The 18277-nt window shown below is 44.8% G+C and overlaps 1 protein-coding gene and 1 pseudogene across 1 annotated transcript; both read right to left on the reverse strand.

The window, feature by feature from the left end:
• Positions 1-1128: 1128 nt before the first annotated feature.
• LOC122690534 lies at positions 1129-2323 on the reverse strand (annotated as a pseudogene).
• A 3420-nt stretch (positions 2324-5743) lies between these two features.
• LOC122690535 (melanoma-associated antigen B17-like) lies at positions 5744-6886 on the reverse strand. Its single transcript, XM_043897468.1, has one exon. It carries the CDS (start codon positions 6884-6886, stop codon positions 5744-5746), a length of 1143 nt encoding a protein of 380 aa, XP_043753403.1.
• Positions 6887-18277: the final 11391 nt, after the last annotated feature.

Raw genomic sequence — 18277 nt, forward strand, 5'->3', positions numbered from 1 at the left:
AGAGCATGAAATGGTTGGACAGCATCACCTACTCAATGGATATGACTTTGCCTACTTCTTAGGTCCCATTTCTGTGACACTTCTGTGCACATGAATTGCCATTTGTCTCTTTTTCTCCTGTTACCCTGTCTTGTGTCAACTTTATTAGTAGTCTAACCACAAGAACTCAAAAGGGGTTAAAGGAAGAATTTCCTCCTTCCCTGCACACCTGAAGGGAGTTCACCCTTACATCTCAGAAACTCCCTGGTGACGATGTGTGTAGAATAGCAGTCTGTGCACTGGAATCTCCTGCATTGAGATTAGAGCAGAGACACTTTAGATTTCTGTCTGTTAGGGGACAAATTGTGTCCCCTCCAAAAATGCATATTGAAGGCATAACTCAGAATACTTCAGAATGCAACTGTAGTTAGAGATAAGGTCTTTAAAGAGATGGTTGAGTTAAAATGAAGTCATTATGGTGGGCCATAACCCAATGTGACTATAAGAAGAGATTGGGGCACAAAAAGAGGCACCAGGGATATATGCACTCAAAAGGAATGCCAAGAGAAGAGGGTGGCCACATGGCCGCCAAGGGGAGAGGCCTCAGGGTAAGCCAGCCCTCATCTTGGACTTGCAGCCTCTAGAACTCTGAGAATTTCAGTTATTTCAGCCACCCATTCTGTGGGGTTTTGTTGTGGAAAGCCTAACAAATCAGGATGTTACCCCAGGTAGAGTTTTCTTTCTGGGTAGTCTTTTTACTTTCCTGTCATTCATAAAGGCTATTTTAACATCTTCCTTATGTGATTGCAGCTCCCGTTTCTAAAGTTGTATGGGCATAGGCTAGGTCTTGATCTTAGCCTCACCAGAACTAGCATAGAGCCTTTCAAAGAGCAGATGCTCAAAAAATAAATGAAGACAGTAAGAGGTCTAACTTGTTAAGGTTTAATACCTCCTGCATTTTTTAATAAGCCTATTGAGGTATAAATTATTTAATTTTACAAAGCAGAAGACAGAAAAGATGGAGAAAAATCAAGGTTGATCATGTTTTGAAATTTTTTCATTTTATTTCTTCATTCCATTCTCCCAGCAGTTTTACTGTGAGATTGCTTCCCATTTCAACAAAAGTCCCTATTTTTATGTCAAATGTTCTTATCTGGATGATTTTTTAAAAATCTTGGTCTTCAGTAGGGGGTGGGGGAAGCTACTGGACGTGGCCATGGAATGTGCCTGGAAGTGACAGTCGTACCAGGCCTGGCTGTGGCTTGAGCTCTCTCCTCCTCATCTCGCAAAGCTTCTTCATATTGTGATGAGAAGGCACTGGGAACCGTATCATTGACTTTTGCCAAAAATTCTAAGACTTTCATTTTGCTGGTTTCAGCATAGGCTCTTGTGCCCCACAGGAACTCATAAGATGGAGGATCGCTACTGGCAACCTGGCAGTACTCCAGGTACTTCATCATCACTAAGTCTTTGGTGATGATCTTCCTGGGCTCTCAGTAGATGAAGTGTTTTCTCCCAGCATATACTCGCATCATATTCAGGAAGCTCCAGATGTCTTCCTCAGTGGCACAGTTGCCCTTCAGGAAGATCACACCCAGAACTGTCATCAAGAAACCGGTCTTAGGTTAGCCCCTACAATCCCACACCCTGCCATTGTTGTGCAGGTTCAGTTTGCTGACAAGGTGATAGGAGTGGATGGTTGAGTCAACTTCCTTCAAGTCAGCTGCAAAGACAGCCTCGATGTGTTCAGAAGCTCTCTTGAGAATCTCGGCAAATGGGTCATGGTATCTTGGGTGGATGATCTTCAGCATATCTTCCTTCATAATGGGCTGCTTCATTTTTTACTTACATGGGAGGAACCACTCCAACAAACTTGTCATGCTGTTCAGAGAATCACGGTAGGTGTTCTTGGTAGAAAATGAGACATGGGAGGAACGTGAATCTTCCTCATATTGACTGGTATCTTCCTCATCATATGTGTCAGAAGTACTTGAAAAAGTGCTGGTAGTAGATGGGGTTTCCGAAGACCCCTGGGAAGTGCTATTTGACCCAGTAGCTGATGAGCTCTGTGAATTATCTTCTAAAAGAGAAGAGGTAGAGGGAAGCTCTTCAATTACTGCAGCGGGCTCAACTCCCTTGTGACTCTGGGGCTCATCTTGGGCCTGGTGGGGTTTCTCCTGGATGCAGAGCTTATGATTCTGACCCCAAGGCATGATGACTGTGCTGGGGGGTCAATGATTATAAGTGTGAGTAGGAGGGCAGGTGATAAGCGCCCGCAAGATGACGAAGGTTGAGTGTGCAGCCGCAGCAGGGAAATACCACCTTGGTTATAAGGAAGGCTACATATGTGGTTTTCTTGAGGCGCTGTTTTGAAAACCCCCAGGGTTCCTATTCTCATCAACCTGTTCTTTGAGAAAAACCTTGAAGGAAATTAGAGTGATCTTTGGGCTGCATCCTACTACCCCTGCCTCAGGTGTGCTGGGCTGACAGAAGGGGCTGGTATTCTCCTACACAGAGGCATCTGTTATTTCACATTCAAGACCACCACCCAACTGGTGGCCAGTCATCGGACCCTTTCCCTCTGCTGTTCGATAGTTGGCATCACAAATCTCCGTGGGATTTCTGAGAAGTGAAGGGGTCCTCAGCTTATCACCCCATTCAGTAGTTATCACCCGGTACTGAGTGCTCAGTGGGAAGTTGTGTCCTGGCCTCTGGAGTCCTCAACACTCATTAAGAGTACTTCATTTGGTTCCCCATAGGGCCTGGTGTCCCCACCCCTTTCTTGGAATGGTATCTGCACCTTCATACTAAGGGTTTCACCTCCTACACACCTGAAATAAATAAATGTTGGTGGAACTTCAGCTTGATTGCTCTGCCCTGGTTCTTCAAGGGCTATAAGAACAGGGCTGGATTCTTTATCACTTCTTTTTATTGGTAGATGATCCCTCAGTCCTTGCTTTGACCTCTTTTGTGGCCTGAAATTCAACCTCCCTTCCCCTTAGGCCCACCCCTTATACTACTGTACTTTCTTATAGTAGGTCAAGCATCTCCATGAGACCCCTAGGAGGAAGTAAGATTCTCCTCATCCCTCCATGCCTGTCCTTGGTCTTCTGAGGTGCAGACGATGAGATGAATCATATGGTTTTGAGGTGTGTGGGTCCATCTGACTTCAGGGTATTCAGTTGGTTTCTGGAAAATCTGGAAATAATCCCACTGATGGCCCTAGGCTGTACCTCTTGGACCATGTCCCAAATCCCCTTGTGACATCACAGAAGGAAATGGACATGTCATGTCACCAATCAGGAGGTATCCCAGGGATGCCAGGAAGGGCAGGGCAGGGTTCTGTGGGGTTTCCTCAGAGTTCTGAGGTCAGGGGTTTCACAAGTCCAAAGCTTGACTCCTGGCAGGGTTTGGGGCTTTGTTTACGTAAGGGAGCTCTCCTCAGACTTATGTGCTCACTCCTGTGGTGCCAGAGAGGGAAAGTCTGGGAATGCCACACGAGGCTACTCCTACCTGTGCCCTTTCAGGGATGACATCAAGATTCAGGCTTCTTGGGGCCCTCTCTGTTCAGCGTTGGGGTATGCCCTCACTAAGATTCCTCACCTTGACTCCTGGGGGACTCTGGATTTCCTCTTTGTTTCACTTGAGGTGACCCATGTAGAGCAAAGATCATGTCCTTGCAAGCCCTGAGAAGAAGGGAGGGAATGCTCAGCCTGGCAGCCCTGTCTTGGCCTTCTGAGAGCAGACACAGGCCAGTCTCTCTGTGACTTCAGTTATGATGTGTTTTTTGTCTCCTCAGCCTTCATTCATCTATCTTTACATTGACTCCTGTCTCTTCTCTGAAAGACTTCTTGGGAAATTCTGCTATTTAACATGTGAAATACCTTTTGGACTAGTGTTCAGAAAGAGGAAGTGACCCAAGGTTGGCCTCATCCTTGAGGAGTGGCACAGTATGGACTCTAGAGGATTTCAGTGCCGGGGTTCAGTCCAGTTCCTGTCATTTATGAGCTTTGAATTTGAGCTTCTTTATTTCAGCTTCATCATCTGCAAAGTGTGCTGGAAAAATTCTATAATGTAGGACCACATACACGTGTGATGTGTGTAAATCACCTGGCACAATATGAGACAAACTTTGGTACTTTAAATGAATGGCAGTAATTACAAAGATGATCTTTGCTCCAAATGATAGCAAACGTCCATCACATAATTTTATTTCCAGCCTATATTAGAGAATATGCAACCTCAAACAATAATCAAATCGACATTGGCACTAATGCTCCCAAGCAAGTAAAACTAAGCCGTTTTTCCCTATTGGAGCTTCTGTTTTAATATGGATGTGAAGTTATCTTCTCCACATGGATGCAAATACAAGTTCATTTGTCTCAAGGACCAGCAATTTCTTCCTCAGGTCCATTTTATCCAAACCACCACTAATTTAATAACCTTTGCCACTAACAATTGAGCCTTCCCTTAAGGTTTGCCAAATTACTCTCAACATAACCTAATTAAACTGCCTGTTGAACAGAGCAAGCTCTGATGCTCCCTCCTAGAAAGAGAGACAGTCCAGTGACATCTTGGCATCTCACTCCAATGGATATCAGCCTTATTTCTCAGAAACTCTCTGAACAGTTTTTGATGAAAACATGCAGTATGAGTGTTCACTTGCCCTGGCTCAAGTGCACAGGGCCCGTTCCATTCCCTATGTTAAGATTCCCTATGGTTTCCTGATATCCCCAAATAATGGTGAGTATATGGTTTAGATATATTCCAGGTTTACAGCATCACCCCTGAGAACCATCATATGAGTGTCTGGCATCACTGCCACAGCCTCATCTATCCCATCATACATTTGGACTGAAAATTATCTCCCACTGAGGAACTAGAAGTTTCCCAAGAACCAATGCCGCCTTAATCAGGTAACTTAGACTTGCCGGCTGTCATCTGGAACCACCTCTTCCACAACTTCCCCCTTTTAATTTATGATTTGTTTATTCCTTAGACTTACCTCACCACCTTCCTTACTTATATGGTACCTGCTGCTAGACTCAAAATTCCATAGATAGGGGCTTGGTCATTTTCTTACCAACCCAGTACTATAAGAAAGTCTTCTAAACAGAAGATGGTCAATTAATTTGAGAGAAAAACAAAATGATGAGCAAAGACTCTATTTTATTATCATTTAAGTGTCATACAGTTTAAATAAGCTAAGCAAATCTTAGTCTAAGTTATTAACTTATACTAGGAAAGAGGACAGAGAAGACAAATGAAGAATAAACCAGCATTTACTCTAAAAGCTTTGTGATCCCAAGTATTTATCTCTAGGATTCCTACACATTTCCAAGTAAAATTCTATTCCAGCATTATGTTACCTCTTTCTGGACCACCAAGAAAATACTGAAGTCTTTTCAACTTGTTTACAAATAACGAACTCCTAATCATAAACCTAACAGCAGTAAACATGACATCCATGACATTAATAAACCTAGATTCTGTAGCACAATAAACGTTATGAAGAGTAGTAAGATTTAAAAATATAAAACACCTCTACCTACCTACCTAGATCATCTATTTTTGACTACATATAATTCATATGGATAAAAGGAAAACGTACACATTTTGTTAAAACTGCACCTAAACTCCCATACTACTTAGAACTGTGAACAACTTATGGGTTTTGTTCCTTCCACCCAAACTACCCTGCACTATTGAAGAGGTGGACTGTTCTCTTCAGACAGAAAGGGCACAAAGTGCCCTGCCCCCCTCCCTAGATGTGGGAGGAGCTGCAGGACTTGGCCCTGGAAGGGGCACTGGCCTTAGCCATAGCTGGAGGAATGGAAACGCCTCTCAGCCCTGCTCTCTCCACCTGATCTCTCAGAGCCTCATGAAAGAGGTCTGGGAAGGAACTCGGGACTGTATCCTGGATCTTGGCCAGAACTTCCAACACCTTCATCTTACTGGTCTCAGCATGAGCTCTTGGGCCCCACAGGAACTCGTAGCTCGGAGGACCACTTTTGGGCACCCGGCGGTAGATTAGGTACCCCTTCTCCACCAGATCTTTGGTGATGAGCTTTCTGGGCTCCCCAAAGATGGAGTGATTCCTCCCATCATAGATCCCCAACACATTGAGGAAATCCCAGACCTCCTCCTCGGTGGCACGGTTACCCTTCATAAAGATGATGCCCAGGAGCGCCATGAGGAGACCAGACTTGGGCATCCCCCGCTCACCACGTGAACCTTCCTCAACCCCGAGACTGAACTTGTTGATGAGGGTGTAGATGTTCCTGCTGCGGTCGACTTCCTTCAGCTCCAGGCCAAACACCAGCTCCACGCGCTCAGAGGCTCTCCTCAGGATCTCAGGGAAGCGCTCCTTGTACTTGCTGCTGATGACCTTCATCAGGGCATTCTGCGTGATGGGCTCCTTCTTGTTGTACTTCTCCAGCAGGAACTCCACCAGCATGCTGGCCTTCCTGTTCAGAGGATCTCTGCGAAAGCTCCGAACGACCAGGGCTGACTGGGCGGCATCTGCACTTTCCTCCTCTGGGCCCTGGGCACCTTCATCAGATCCTGCGCAGGTAGGCCCTGCATCAGGACAGCTAGGGGCCATGGCTCCCTGAAGCTCCTGGGGATCGCTAGAAGCAGGGGAGCTCGGGGGAGAACCCTGAGGGACAGAAGAGGGGGAGGAGGGGCGCTCCTCTCCGGGGGCTGCAGCAGCACTGGCCTGGGGCTCCTGAGCTTCCCCCTGGACCTGGTGGTGTTTCCCGTGGCCATGAGACTTGTTTTTGTGCTTCCGAGGCATGATGACAGAGGTCAGGGACCTCAGGCAGCGTGCAGTTAGGAAGGCAGGCAAGGAGGGCACCTTAAGGAAGGACAAAGAAATGCTGTGAGCACCTTCACCAGGGAGAGTCATCCCCGGCTTAAACCAAGCCTGCTTCTTAGGGAGGCTTGAGTCCACTGCTCTAGGACCCACAAGTCTCCTGTTCTTCTGGTCAGCCTGTTCCCTGAGTCCCCTGAGGAGGAAGTGAGAGTGAGCCCTGGGGCGCAGCCAGACAGCCCTGCCTGGGCGTTAGAGCAGTCCCGTGGGGGCTGGCAGGGGAGGCATGTCCTTTCAGTTCACATTCAGAGTTAGGATGAAAAACGGGTAACGACCCTCTAGCACCCGCCCCATTCCCTCTTCTGTTCTGAAGGTGATGCTGCCACCTTCCTGAGACTCTGGAGAAGGAGAGGAGGGAGCACTCAGCCTCCCACCGAAGGGTCCCAGGACCCGCCCTTCTGCAAGCAAGCACTAACCTCCCCACTCAGAGCAAAGCCTCGGTTCCCTGTGTTTGGCTGGAAGAAGCGCTGACCCCAGGGGTGGGTGCTGATTCGCCCGTGTGTTGGGGAGGATGGTCCTCATCCTGGCTGCTCCTGAGCCCTGGCATCCTCCCTGTTCTGACCAGCTACGAACCCCTCCGACCGAGGTCCCCTCCTCCCTCAGTGTATCCCGCATCCGAGATTGCAATGAGGGTGCCCCACAAATGTTAGAGCTGCCCGGATCCTACCCGGATGCTCTGAGGCCAAGTCGCAGGGGGTGGGGGTTTCGAGTGGCCGCCGTTCTGGGGTGTGGAGACCCTCAGTCCCCCGCCCCCCCGAGGGTCCCTCCTTTAGCTACAGGGCTCAGGGCTTTCCCTCTACTGTGCAGAATTGGAGTCTACAAGCCCCAGACTGAAGCCTTCCTCTCGGAGATCTCCTGGGTGAAGCGGATGAATTTGGGGCTTAAGATGCAGGCCCGAATCATCCGTTTGAGAGCAGGGGCAGGGTGGCCGGGGATTGTCTGGCCCCCTCTTTTCAGAGGGAAAGGCATGGCCGAACGGGACGTGCATCCCTACATTTGTAACTCACGTCACCTCACAGTTGGACACCGGATGAGACCTGGGAGCCCTCCGTCTGGGCCCCCTAAACGGCAGTTGTCAAAGATGGCAGCAGCTGTCAAAGAAGGTTTCGCAGCCCCAGCGTGTGTCGTCACTTCCGGTCATGTGCTTCTGTGTTCCAGGCGGACAGCAGAGGCGGGGTCAGGGTGGGCAGGGTTCCGGGGGAGCGTCCCGCAGGATGGGCATGTGCCCCGTTCCTTGAATCTTAGGGGATCCTTTCCCTCTACTGAGCTGAGTCTACAAGTCTCCATCTCAGGCTCTAGCTTCCGTCAGCATCCCGGCAGGAATTGTTTGTGGCCTGGCCAAACAGGCTTCCTGGAGCTCCTGAGAATGACAGGAAGGGCACTTTTGGGCCCCGTCTTCTGCGCTGAGTGATGCTCCATCCACTCTCCGTGTCTTCCCTTGGCCCCTGTAAGTGGTGGGCTCTGTCCCATCTGCTGACCTGAGGACAAGGCCTCACATCGAAGACGTCAAGCCCTGAGACTCCTGGTGAGAAGTGAACGTACATCTCCTCTGGACACTTCTGCCTGAGGCTTCCAGAAACTGGCTGCTGCAGGTAAGATGAGCTGAGAGGGAAGGATGGGAGACCCCCTTCTGTGGTGTGGAGCCCCTCACATCTCACTCAGGATGTTCATAGTGACTGCTGGCAGGGCCTGGAAATCCTTTGCTTTCTGGTATGAATCCTCCCTGTCCCCAACCATGCCCCACACAATCCCAGCAGAGTAAGTGAAGGGGCTCCTAAGCCCGACAGTTCTCACTGTGGGCTCTTAGTCGACTGCAGGGGCATTACTCGAAAGTTCTGAGGTGAATTTCTGTCCCTTGGTACAATTTCTGTGGTATTAAGTTTTCTCTTTTAGTCCCCGTGTGATAGTCTATTAAGGTGATCACTTAAAAGGGCCAGTTGTCATCCACTAAGAAAGTTTGTGCTGGCTAATTTATGACCTCTGGGCCATACTGCCACATCCAACCCAAAGTTTTGTGCCCCATGGTCTTGGCATGGGAGCTCTGAGATGCTACCTCTGATTCCTTCAGTGAGGCTATAGAGAGTCAAGGCCCCAGGGCACAGTGGAAGAATCAAGGGCTGAACTTCAAAGCCTTTCGCAGCTGATCCTGTTGTCTGCTTCCCTTGTAGGCTGCACACCCCTTGTCAGTCTCCAAGTACTCCCTCACCTTGGCACTCACAGGGTCAAGTTCATTGGAGACTTATTTTCCCTCAGGGATTATTTAGTTTTGTGTTTTTGCTTCTTTTACTAGTTCTCTTTAGCCCTTGTATAAGTTTTCCATGGTTTATTCTAGGTACAGGAATCAGCAGCCCATGTTGGATTGTGGTCTCAGCTGGTCTGACAATAGTAGATCTGTAAAGGAGCTAAGGAACATCGACAGTCTTACAATATCTGCTCCTCATGAATACACATAACATACTATTCTGTTTGCGACTTCTTTCTCCTAAGGTTTTCAGGACACTCTTGTTGCCTCCATGTGGAATGTATACATTGTTCTGAGGTTTCGTTGTAGGTACATTTTTTGTATGGTTGCTTTGTTTATGGTGTATTTTCTATTATCTGATCTAAGTAATTGTTGATTCTTCCAGGCCAGACTCTTGATTTTGCTATGGTGAACTATTTTATACCAGATAGCTCAAGTTATTTAATTATTTGAATATTTTATTTGCATGTTTCCTAAGATTTTTAATTCGAGGACAAATTCTTACATTCTCTTTTGCCTTTCATTGTTCCTGTCTCATATTCATTTGGCATTGTTGTATATAGGTCTGTACTGGCTATGTGTTCTTGTCCAGATTTTTTCTACATTTTAAATCAGTCGTGCATTTACGAAAAGTTTTAATTGGAGGATAATTGCTTTATAATGTGTTAGTTTCTGTTGTACAACAGTGTGAAGCAGCTATATGTATACATATATCCCCCCTCCCCGTGAGCATCCCTCACGCCACCCCCATCTCAGCCCTCTAGGTTGTCAAAGAACAGCAGTCTGAGCTCCCTCTGTTATACAGCATCACCGTTAGCTATCTCTTGTACACATGGTCGTGCATATATGTCATTGCCACTCTCAATTTGTCCCTCTCTCTCCTTCCCGTGCTGTGTCCACGTCTTTTCTCTACGTGTGTCTCTATTCCTACCCTGCAAATAGATTCCTAAGTGCCATTTTCTAGATTCCATATGAATGCGTTAATATGCAATATATTTTGTTCTCTTTCTGACTTACTTCACTCTGTATAACAGACTCTAGGTGCATCCACCTCACTACAACTGACTTAAATCTGTTACTTTTTATGGTTGAGTAATATTCCATTGTATATATCGAGCACAACTTCTGTAACTATCCATCTGTCAGTGGAAGTTGAGGTGGTTGCTTCCATGCCCTAGCTATTGTAAACAGTGCTGGAAGAAACAGTGCGGTCCATGAATCTTTTCAAGTATGGCTTTGTCAGTGTGTATGCCCAGTAGTGGGATTGCTGAGTCATAGGGTAGTTTTATTTCTAGTTGTTAAAGGAAGCTCCATACTGTTCTCCATAGTGGCTGTATCAGTTTACATTCCCCCTCAAAGTGCAAGAGGGTTCTCTTTTCTCCACGCTGCTTCATCATTTATTGTTTCTAGATTTTTTTATGATAGGCTTTCTGGCAAGTGTGAGGTGATACAACATTGTAGCTTTGCTTTGCATTTCTTTCATAATGAATGGTGAGCATCTTCTCTTATGAGCACCTGTATTATTTTTAAAGAGCAGATTTAGGACTACAGACATTTAAGCAGGTAGTGTACAGAGTTCCTATAGAGCCAGTCTCTTCCTCCACTTAGCATCTTTTGTTTTTAACATCTTGGATTGTTTCAACTGATACAAGTTCTTTTGTTAAAACTGAGCAACTAATATCAATATGGTGTTATTAACTATTGTCCATTGTTTACAGTTTGTTTTACTTTTGTTTGGCAGTTCTGTGTTGTTTTCGTTCAGTTGCTCAGTCATCTCTGACTGTGACCCCATGATCTGTAGCACGCCAAGCTCCCTATCTTTCACCATGTCCTGGACTTGGTTCAAACTAATGTCCATCCAGTCAGTGATGCCATCCAACCATCTCATCCTCTGCTGCCTCCTTTTCTTTTTCCCTTCAGTCTTTCTTGACAATAGCATCTTTTCCAATGAGTCGGCTCTTCTGATCAGGTGGCCAAAAGTTTTAGTTTCAACTTCAGCATCAGATATTCCCATGAATATTCAGGGTTGATTCCCTTCAGCAATGACTGGTTGAATCTCTTTTCTGTCCAGGGCACTCTCAAGAGTCTTCTCCAGCACCACAATTCAAAAGCATCAATTTTTCACCGCTCAGCCTTCTTTACGGTCTAGTGCTCACATCCACACATGACCACAGGGAAAAACATAGCTTTGACTAGACACACCTCTTTTGGCAATGTGATCTCTCTGCTTTTTATTACATGATCTAGGTTTGTCATAGCTTCTCTTGCAAGGAATAAGCGTCTTTTAACTTCATGGCGTCTTTTAATTTGGGGCTTCCCTCGTAGCTCAGTTGGTAAAGAATCTGCCTGCAGTGCAGGAGATCCGGGGTCAATTCCTGAGTCAGGAAGATCCCCTGGAGAAGGAAATGGAAACCCACTTCAGTATTCACGCCTAGACAATCCCGTGGACAGAGGAGCCTGGCAGGCTACAGCCCATGGGGTCTCAAGGGGTGGACAAGACTTAGTGACTAAACCACCACCACCACCGTCATGGCTGCATTCACCCTCCACAGTGATTTTGGAGAAGAAAATTAAATCTTACATTGTTTCTACTTTTTCCCCATCTGTTTGCCATGACGTGTTGGGACCAGATGCCGTGATCTTAGTTTCTTGAATGTTGAGTTTTAAGCCAGCTTTTTCACTGTCCCCTTTCACCCTCCTCAAGAGTCTCTTTAGTTCCACTTGACTTTCTGCCATAAGGGTGGTATCCTATGCGTATCTGAGGGTGTTGAGATTTCTCCCAGCAATTTGATTTCAGCTTGTGTTTCATCCAGCCCATAAATGTGCATGCTGTACTCTACAGATAGCTTTAATAAGCAGGGTGACCATATACCACCTTGACTTACTCCTTTCCCAATTTGGAACCAGTCTGTTGTTCTTTGTCCACTTCTAACTGTTGCTTCTTACCCTGTATGCAGGCCTCTCAGAAGTCAGGTAAGTTGGTCTGGTATTCCCTTGTCTTTAAGAATTTTCCACACTTTGCTGGATCCACACAGGCAAAGACTTTAGCATAGTGAAACCAGTAGACATTTTTCTGGAATTCCCTTGTTTATTCCAATGGATATTGGCTATGTAATCTGGTCCTCTGCCTTTTCTGAATCCAGCTTGTACAGATTGAAGTGTTTGGTTCACCTTCTGTTGAAGCACAGCATGAAGGATTTTGAGCATTCCCTTCCTAGCATTTCCCTTGTGAAATGAGTGAAATTATATGATAGTTTGAACATTCCTTGGCATTGCACTTCTTTGAGGTTGGAATGAAAGCTGACCATTTCCAATATTGTGCCCACTGCTGAGTTTTCCAAATTTGATGGCATATTGAATGCAGCACTTTCACAGCATCATCTTTTAGGGTTTGAAATACCTCAGCTGGAATAACATCACCTCCCCTAACTTTGTTCATAAAGATGCTTCCTAAGCCCCGCTTGACTTCACACTACAGGACGTCTGGCACTTGGTGAGTGATCACACCATCACTGTTATCTGGGTCTTTAAGACCATGTTTGTACAATTCTGTGTGTCCTTGCCACCTCATCTTAATATCTTTTCTTCTGTGCAATCCCTAGTGTTTCTGTCCTTTATTGTGCCCATCTTGGCATGAAACGATCCCTTGTTATCTTTAATTTTCTTGAAGAGAACTCTAGTCTTTCCCATTCTATTTCTTCCCTCTATTTCTTTGCATTGTTCACTTAAGAACACTTTCATATTTCTCCTTGCTGTTCTTTGGAAATCTGCATTCAGATTCATATATCTTTCCTTTTCTTCTTTGCCTTTCACTACTCTTCTTTTCTCACGTATTTGTACAGCCTTCTCAGACAACCATTTTGCCTTGTTGCATTTATTTTCCTGGGGAAGGTTTTGGTCACCACCACCTGTACCTCGTTCTGATCCTCCATCTTTAGTTCTTCAGGCACTCTGTCTTCCAGATCTAACCCCCTGAAACTATTCCACACCTCCACTGTATAATCATGAGACTTGGTTTGGGTCATATGTGAATGGCCTAGTGTTGTCAATTTTAGCCTGAAATTTGCAATAAGGAGCTTATGATCTGAGCCAGAGTCAGCTCCAGGTCTTGTTTTTGCTGACTGTGTAGAGCTTCTCCATCTTCTGCAACAAATTATCCCTTGAGTACCTGCTTTTGCATTCCAATCCCCTACGATGGAAAGAACACTTTTTGGGGGTTTTAGCTCTAGAAGGTGTTGTAGGATTTCATATAATCATTTTACTTTAGCTTCTTTGGCATCTGTGGTTGGAGCATAGACTTGGATTACTGTGATGCTGAATGTTATGCCTTAGAAACGAACCAAGATCATTCTGTCCTTGTGGACACTGCAACCCATTACTGCATTTCACAGTCTTTTTTTGACTATGAGTCTACTCCGTTTCTTCTAAGGGATTTTTGCCCACAGATGTAATGGTCATCTCAGTCAAACTCACCCTTTTCCATCCATGTTAGTTTTCTGATTTCTAAAATGTTGACGGTCATTCTTACCCTCGCCTTCTTGTTTACGTCCATTTTCCCTTGATTCATGCACCTAATGTTCCAGGTTCCTATGCAGTACTGTTCTTTACAGCATCGGATTTTACATTTACCACCAGACACAACCACCACTGAGCATCGTTTTGACTTGGGCCCAGTCTCTTCATTCTTTCTGGAGCTATTTCTGGGATCTTCCCCAATAGTATAATAGACACCTACCTACCTGGGTGGGCTCATCTTCTGGTACCATATCTTTTTGCCTTTTCATACTGTTCATGGGGTTCTCCAGGCAAGGATATGGAAGTTCTTTGCTATTCTCTTCTCCAGTAGAGCACATTTCCTTAGAACTCTCCACCATGACCCGTCCACCTTGGGTGGCCCTGCATGCCTTGGCCCATAGGTTATTTAGTTAGATCAAAGGTGTGATCCACGAGATCATTTAGGTTAGCTTGGTGTGATTGTGGTTTTTGTTCTAGAGACTTGGGGATTGTAGTTCTTGCTTCTTCTGTCTGCCCTCTGAAAAATGAGTTTAAGAGGTTTGTGGAAGCTTGCTGATGGGAGAGGGTCTGGCTATGGGGAAACCTGACTCTTGATCTGGTGGGCATGGTAATGCTTAATAAATCTTTAATCCAATTTTCTGGTGATGAGTGCAGCTGTGCTCCTTCCCTTTTACTTGTTTGTCCTGACTCTGCTCAGTCCTGGAGTCTACAGTTTCTATGGTAGGTCTAAAGGCGACCTTCAAAGTGACTCATGACAACACATGCCTCCCAGGAATGCTGCTAGCAGTTCACCTGTCCTCGCAGCAGGCCACTGTGGCCCTTCAATTCTGCAGGACACCCTCAGACACTCACAGGCAGGTTTGGCTCAGTTTCTTGTGATGTCACTGCTCATTTTCCTTGTATCCTGGTACACAGAAGCTTTTCTTTCTGCCCTCCAAGAGTCTCTTTTTCTCCCAGTCGTCTGGGAGTTCTGTAATCAAATCCTACTGTCTTTCAAAGTAAGATTCCCTGGGGATTCCCATTCCTTTTGCTGGATCCCCATGTTGGGACATCCAATCTGGGGCCTAGAATTTTCGCCACAGTGTGAGAACTTCTTTTGTATTATTGTTCTCCAGTTTGCAGGTCGCCTACCTGGCTGGTAAGGGATTTCATTTCATTGTGGTTGCGCCCATTCTACTGCGTCCTTGTAGCTTCTCCTTTTTCCTTGGTTGTGAGGTATTTTTTGGTGGGTCCAACATCCTCTTGTCGATTGTTGTTCAGTAGCTAATTGTAATGTTAGTAGGTTAGGAGAATTACTGCAAACAAATATTGTACATATAATCTCTCATGGAAAATTTGCAGAATTACCTTCAGATCAAAAAGATTTGCAGAATGTTTGGGGATTAAATTTTGCAAAGGGAGCATGGTTTGAAAAATAAAGATATAAAAATGATCGTACGTGTGTATGTCTGGCCGAGTCCTTTCAGTGTTCACCTGAAACTACCACAGTATTGTTATTCGGCTATACCCCAATACAAAATGTTTTTGGTGTTAAAAAAATAAAACTAAAGTTAAATAAATAAAATGTATATTCCTAGAATCTCCAAAGATAAATAAATATAACTTTCTGTGGGATAATGAAATATGTAATTATATTAATATGAGTAAAATCATTAATGACATTCTTAGACATCCAGTTTGTATTGAAAACCTCATTAAGAGGGATTTTGAATTCAGAAAGAAATATGTGAGATGTAGCTAATGTGGGGGAGGGTGAAATTTCCCTCTGCCCTACTAGGTTTTTGTGGTGGTCTAACAATTAAATTGATGTGAGACAGATTAATAGGATAAAATAAAAGTTTAATAATACATATACATAAGAGAGACCCAGGAAAACTGAATAACTCACCAACATGGCCAAAGCCCTGTGTGAAAGCAAAAGATGTTAATGGTAGTGGTTTGGGACTTGAAAGGATAGCAAAGCAATTCTCACGGAGATGGAAAAGCAAATGTTGTTAAGGAAATGATTGCTGTGCCAGACATAGACCCCGGGCCACAGAGTGGACTCTCATCACTAGGGCCAGCCAAGATTTCCCCACTATACCTTGCCCATAATCTTTGCGGATATCTCTGGTCATAGTTCTGTTCCGGGAACAGGACCTTTGTCTGAATTCTTTCAGGCAGTTAGGCAGAAGTTCAAGTTCCTTCCTGAGTCATTTGGCCTTGATTGTTTTCAGGTAGAAATAATCTGCATATCAAAAGAGACATTTTGAGATGGCATGTTTTGCTCCCCCATAATAACTAGGAAAGTAAAATGAGTTTCAGTAAAAAGGAAAAGTATTTAAAGTTATGGATCCTAGTTTCCTTTGTATGAAATTCCCATTTTGAAAGATACATGTGAACATATAAAAATACTGCATTAAATAACAGCCTATTGACAGCTTAAGGTGAAGAAGTGAAGTGAAGTGAAGTTGTTCAGTCGTGTCAGACTCTTTGGACCCCATGGACTTTAGCCTATAAGGCTACTCAGTCCATGGGGTTTTCCAGGCAAGAGTTCTGGAGTGGGTTGCCATTTCCTTTTCCAGGGGGTCTTCCCGACCCAGGGATCAACCCCAGGTCTCCCACATTGTAGGCAGACGCTTTACCATCTGAGCTACCAAGGAAACCCTGCTTAAGGTGAACGATGTCAGATTCATGATCTCTGAAGAAGATTTAGCTTAGGCACCAGGGACCAGGCTTGATCACTCAAGAGCTTTTGTGTAGCAGAGTTTTATTAAAGTAAGTAAAGAGACAGAGAAACCTTCTGATGGAGACATCAGAAGGGGGATGGAGAATGCCCCCTAGCTAGTCTTACCAAGGCTTTATATACTTTTTTCAGACCCATTACCACAACAAATATCTTAAATTAATAAGAATAGAACAAACAATAGAAAGGTTTTACCAGACCCACTTCCATAATATACATTTTAAGATGACAGGATTAGTCAGAAGGTTCTTGTTAAGGAGAAACATGTTCTCAAGCAAGATACATTGTTATATTGACAAAGACAAAGCAATGTACAAAAGAACATTTATATGTTTATATGTTTGTCCATTTCTCCTTGAGAGCCCCAGACCCCTTTCTCCTTCTCGAGGGCTCAGAAACCTTTCTCCTCCTCAGGACCCCTGGACTTCTTATAACCTACCAAGGAACTGACTCTCTCATTCCCCACTACCTACAAATTGACTCTCTCATTCCCATGTTTTCTTTTAGGAGAATCATGTTGCCATGGGACAGGGGCATCGTTTGTGTTCCACAACTACTTCCTGCTGTTGAGGAGCGTCATCCCTATGTTGTTGAAGCAGCATATTCTCCTAATCCTCATATTGAGGTTCTCTGATCCAGGGGCCCCAAGTAAAAGTTGGAGGAGGTTCTGACAGTCGTGGGAGCTTGTACAACCATTTTAACGTACAAGCTTTCAGACATTTGGGAACAAGCCCTGTTTTACAGTTATAGATGTAGGCATAATAGTTATTAAACCAAGTTAAAACCTAATGAAAATTAAAAGTCACATGATGTCCATAGCAAAGGTACGATATGTTATACCAGTCCATTTTAGGATTGTTAGATGTCATCACAGAGTTGAAGAAAGTCCTTTTTTTGAAGCAGAGAAACCCACCATGGGAAGTCTTCAATTGATGAGGTTGGGGGTACTCCGTAGACCCAGCAATCGTGTCGATTGTGGAATGTGGCATAGGAATGAGCCCAGGACAGGAAGGCATTGTCTTGAGGGTGAAACGGCAGACTCAGGACTTTTGTTGGAGTCAGCAGAAGGAAGCCCACATAGATTCTCAGGCCCCTCTCGGTTCCTGGCTCAAACAGTGGCTTGTTGACTCAAAGGCTGAGTCAGGAATTAACCTCCCCATAATGTATTTGAAAAGCTAAAAGCTGAGTCACATAGTCAATTTGAAGGCTTCAGGATCTTTGACAATATCTCTGCACAAAAACAGTCTGTCATAGAGACAGTCCCTTCTTTTGCAGGGTCAGTTCGAGCCCTCATTAAAGCTGTGGGTAGAACTGTAAACCAACTGTCTTGTGTTCCCTGAGTTAGTTTACATGGATGTCTTTTAATAATGTCATTAGCCTTTTCAACTTATTCTGAAGATTGGGGTCTCCAGGAACAGTGTGATATTCTATTCCTAGAGCTTTTGACACCAGTTGACTTAGAGTAGCTTTAAAGACAGAGCCATTGTCACTCTGAACTTTAGAGTTTAAGATCCCACTTACAACATGAGAAGTTACTACAGTAAGATTTTGCCCATTAGGAAATTTATGAGCTTTAGGCATTAGCAGAATAATAGTAACAGTTAGCCTTAAGCAATGTGGCCATAGCCTTTTTGCATTTACAAACTAAACTCTAATCCTGTTGGGCAAGCTCAAAGTTGGAGCCTGTAGAGGGCAGTTTGAAGAGCCCAAAAAGCCTTTTGAGTCTCTGGGGACCAAAGCAGCTTGTCAGTTTGGGCCTACTGAGTCTCAGTTTTAAGATTATATAAAGGCTGGGCAAGGTCCCCATAATCCGGACTCCAAATGCAGCAATGGCCTGTAATGCCCAAGAATCCTCTAAAGTGCCTTAAAGTCGTATTTGGCTCATTAAAGAATTTCGGACAATAAAGTATGAGGATTAAACACTTAACTATTCATATATCTTGAA

This window comes from Cervus elaphus, chromosome X, assembly GCF_910594005.1.
Source record: "Cervus elaphus chromosome X, mCerEla1.1, whole genome shotgun sequence".
NCBI lineage: Eukaryota > Metazoa > Chordata > Mammalia > Artiodactyla > Cervidae > Cervus > Cervus elaphus.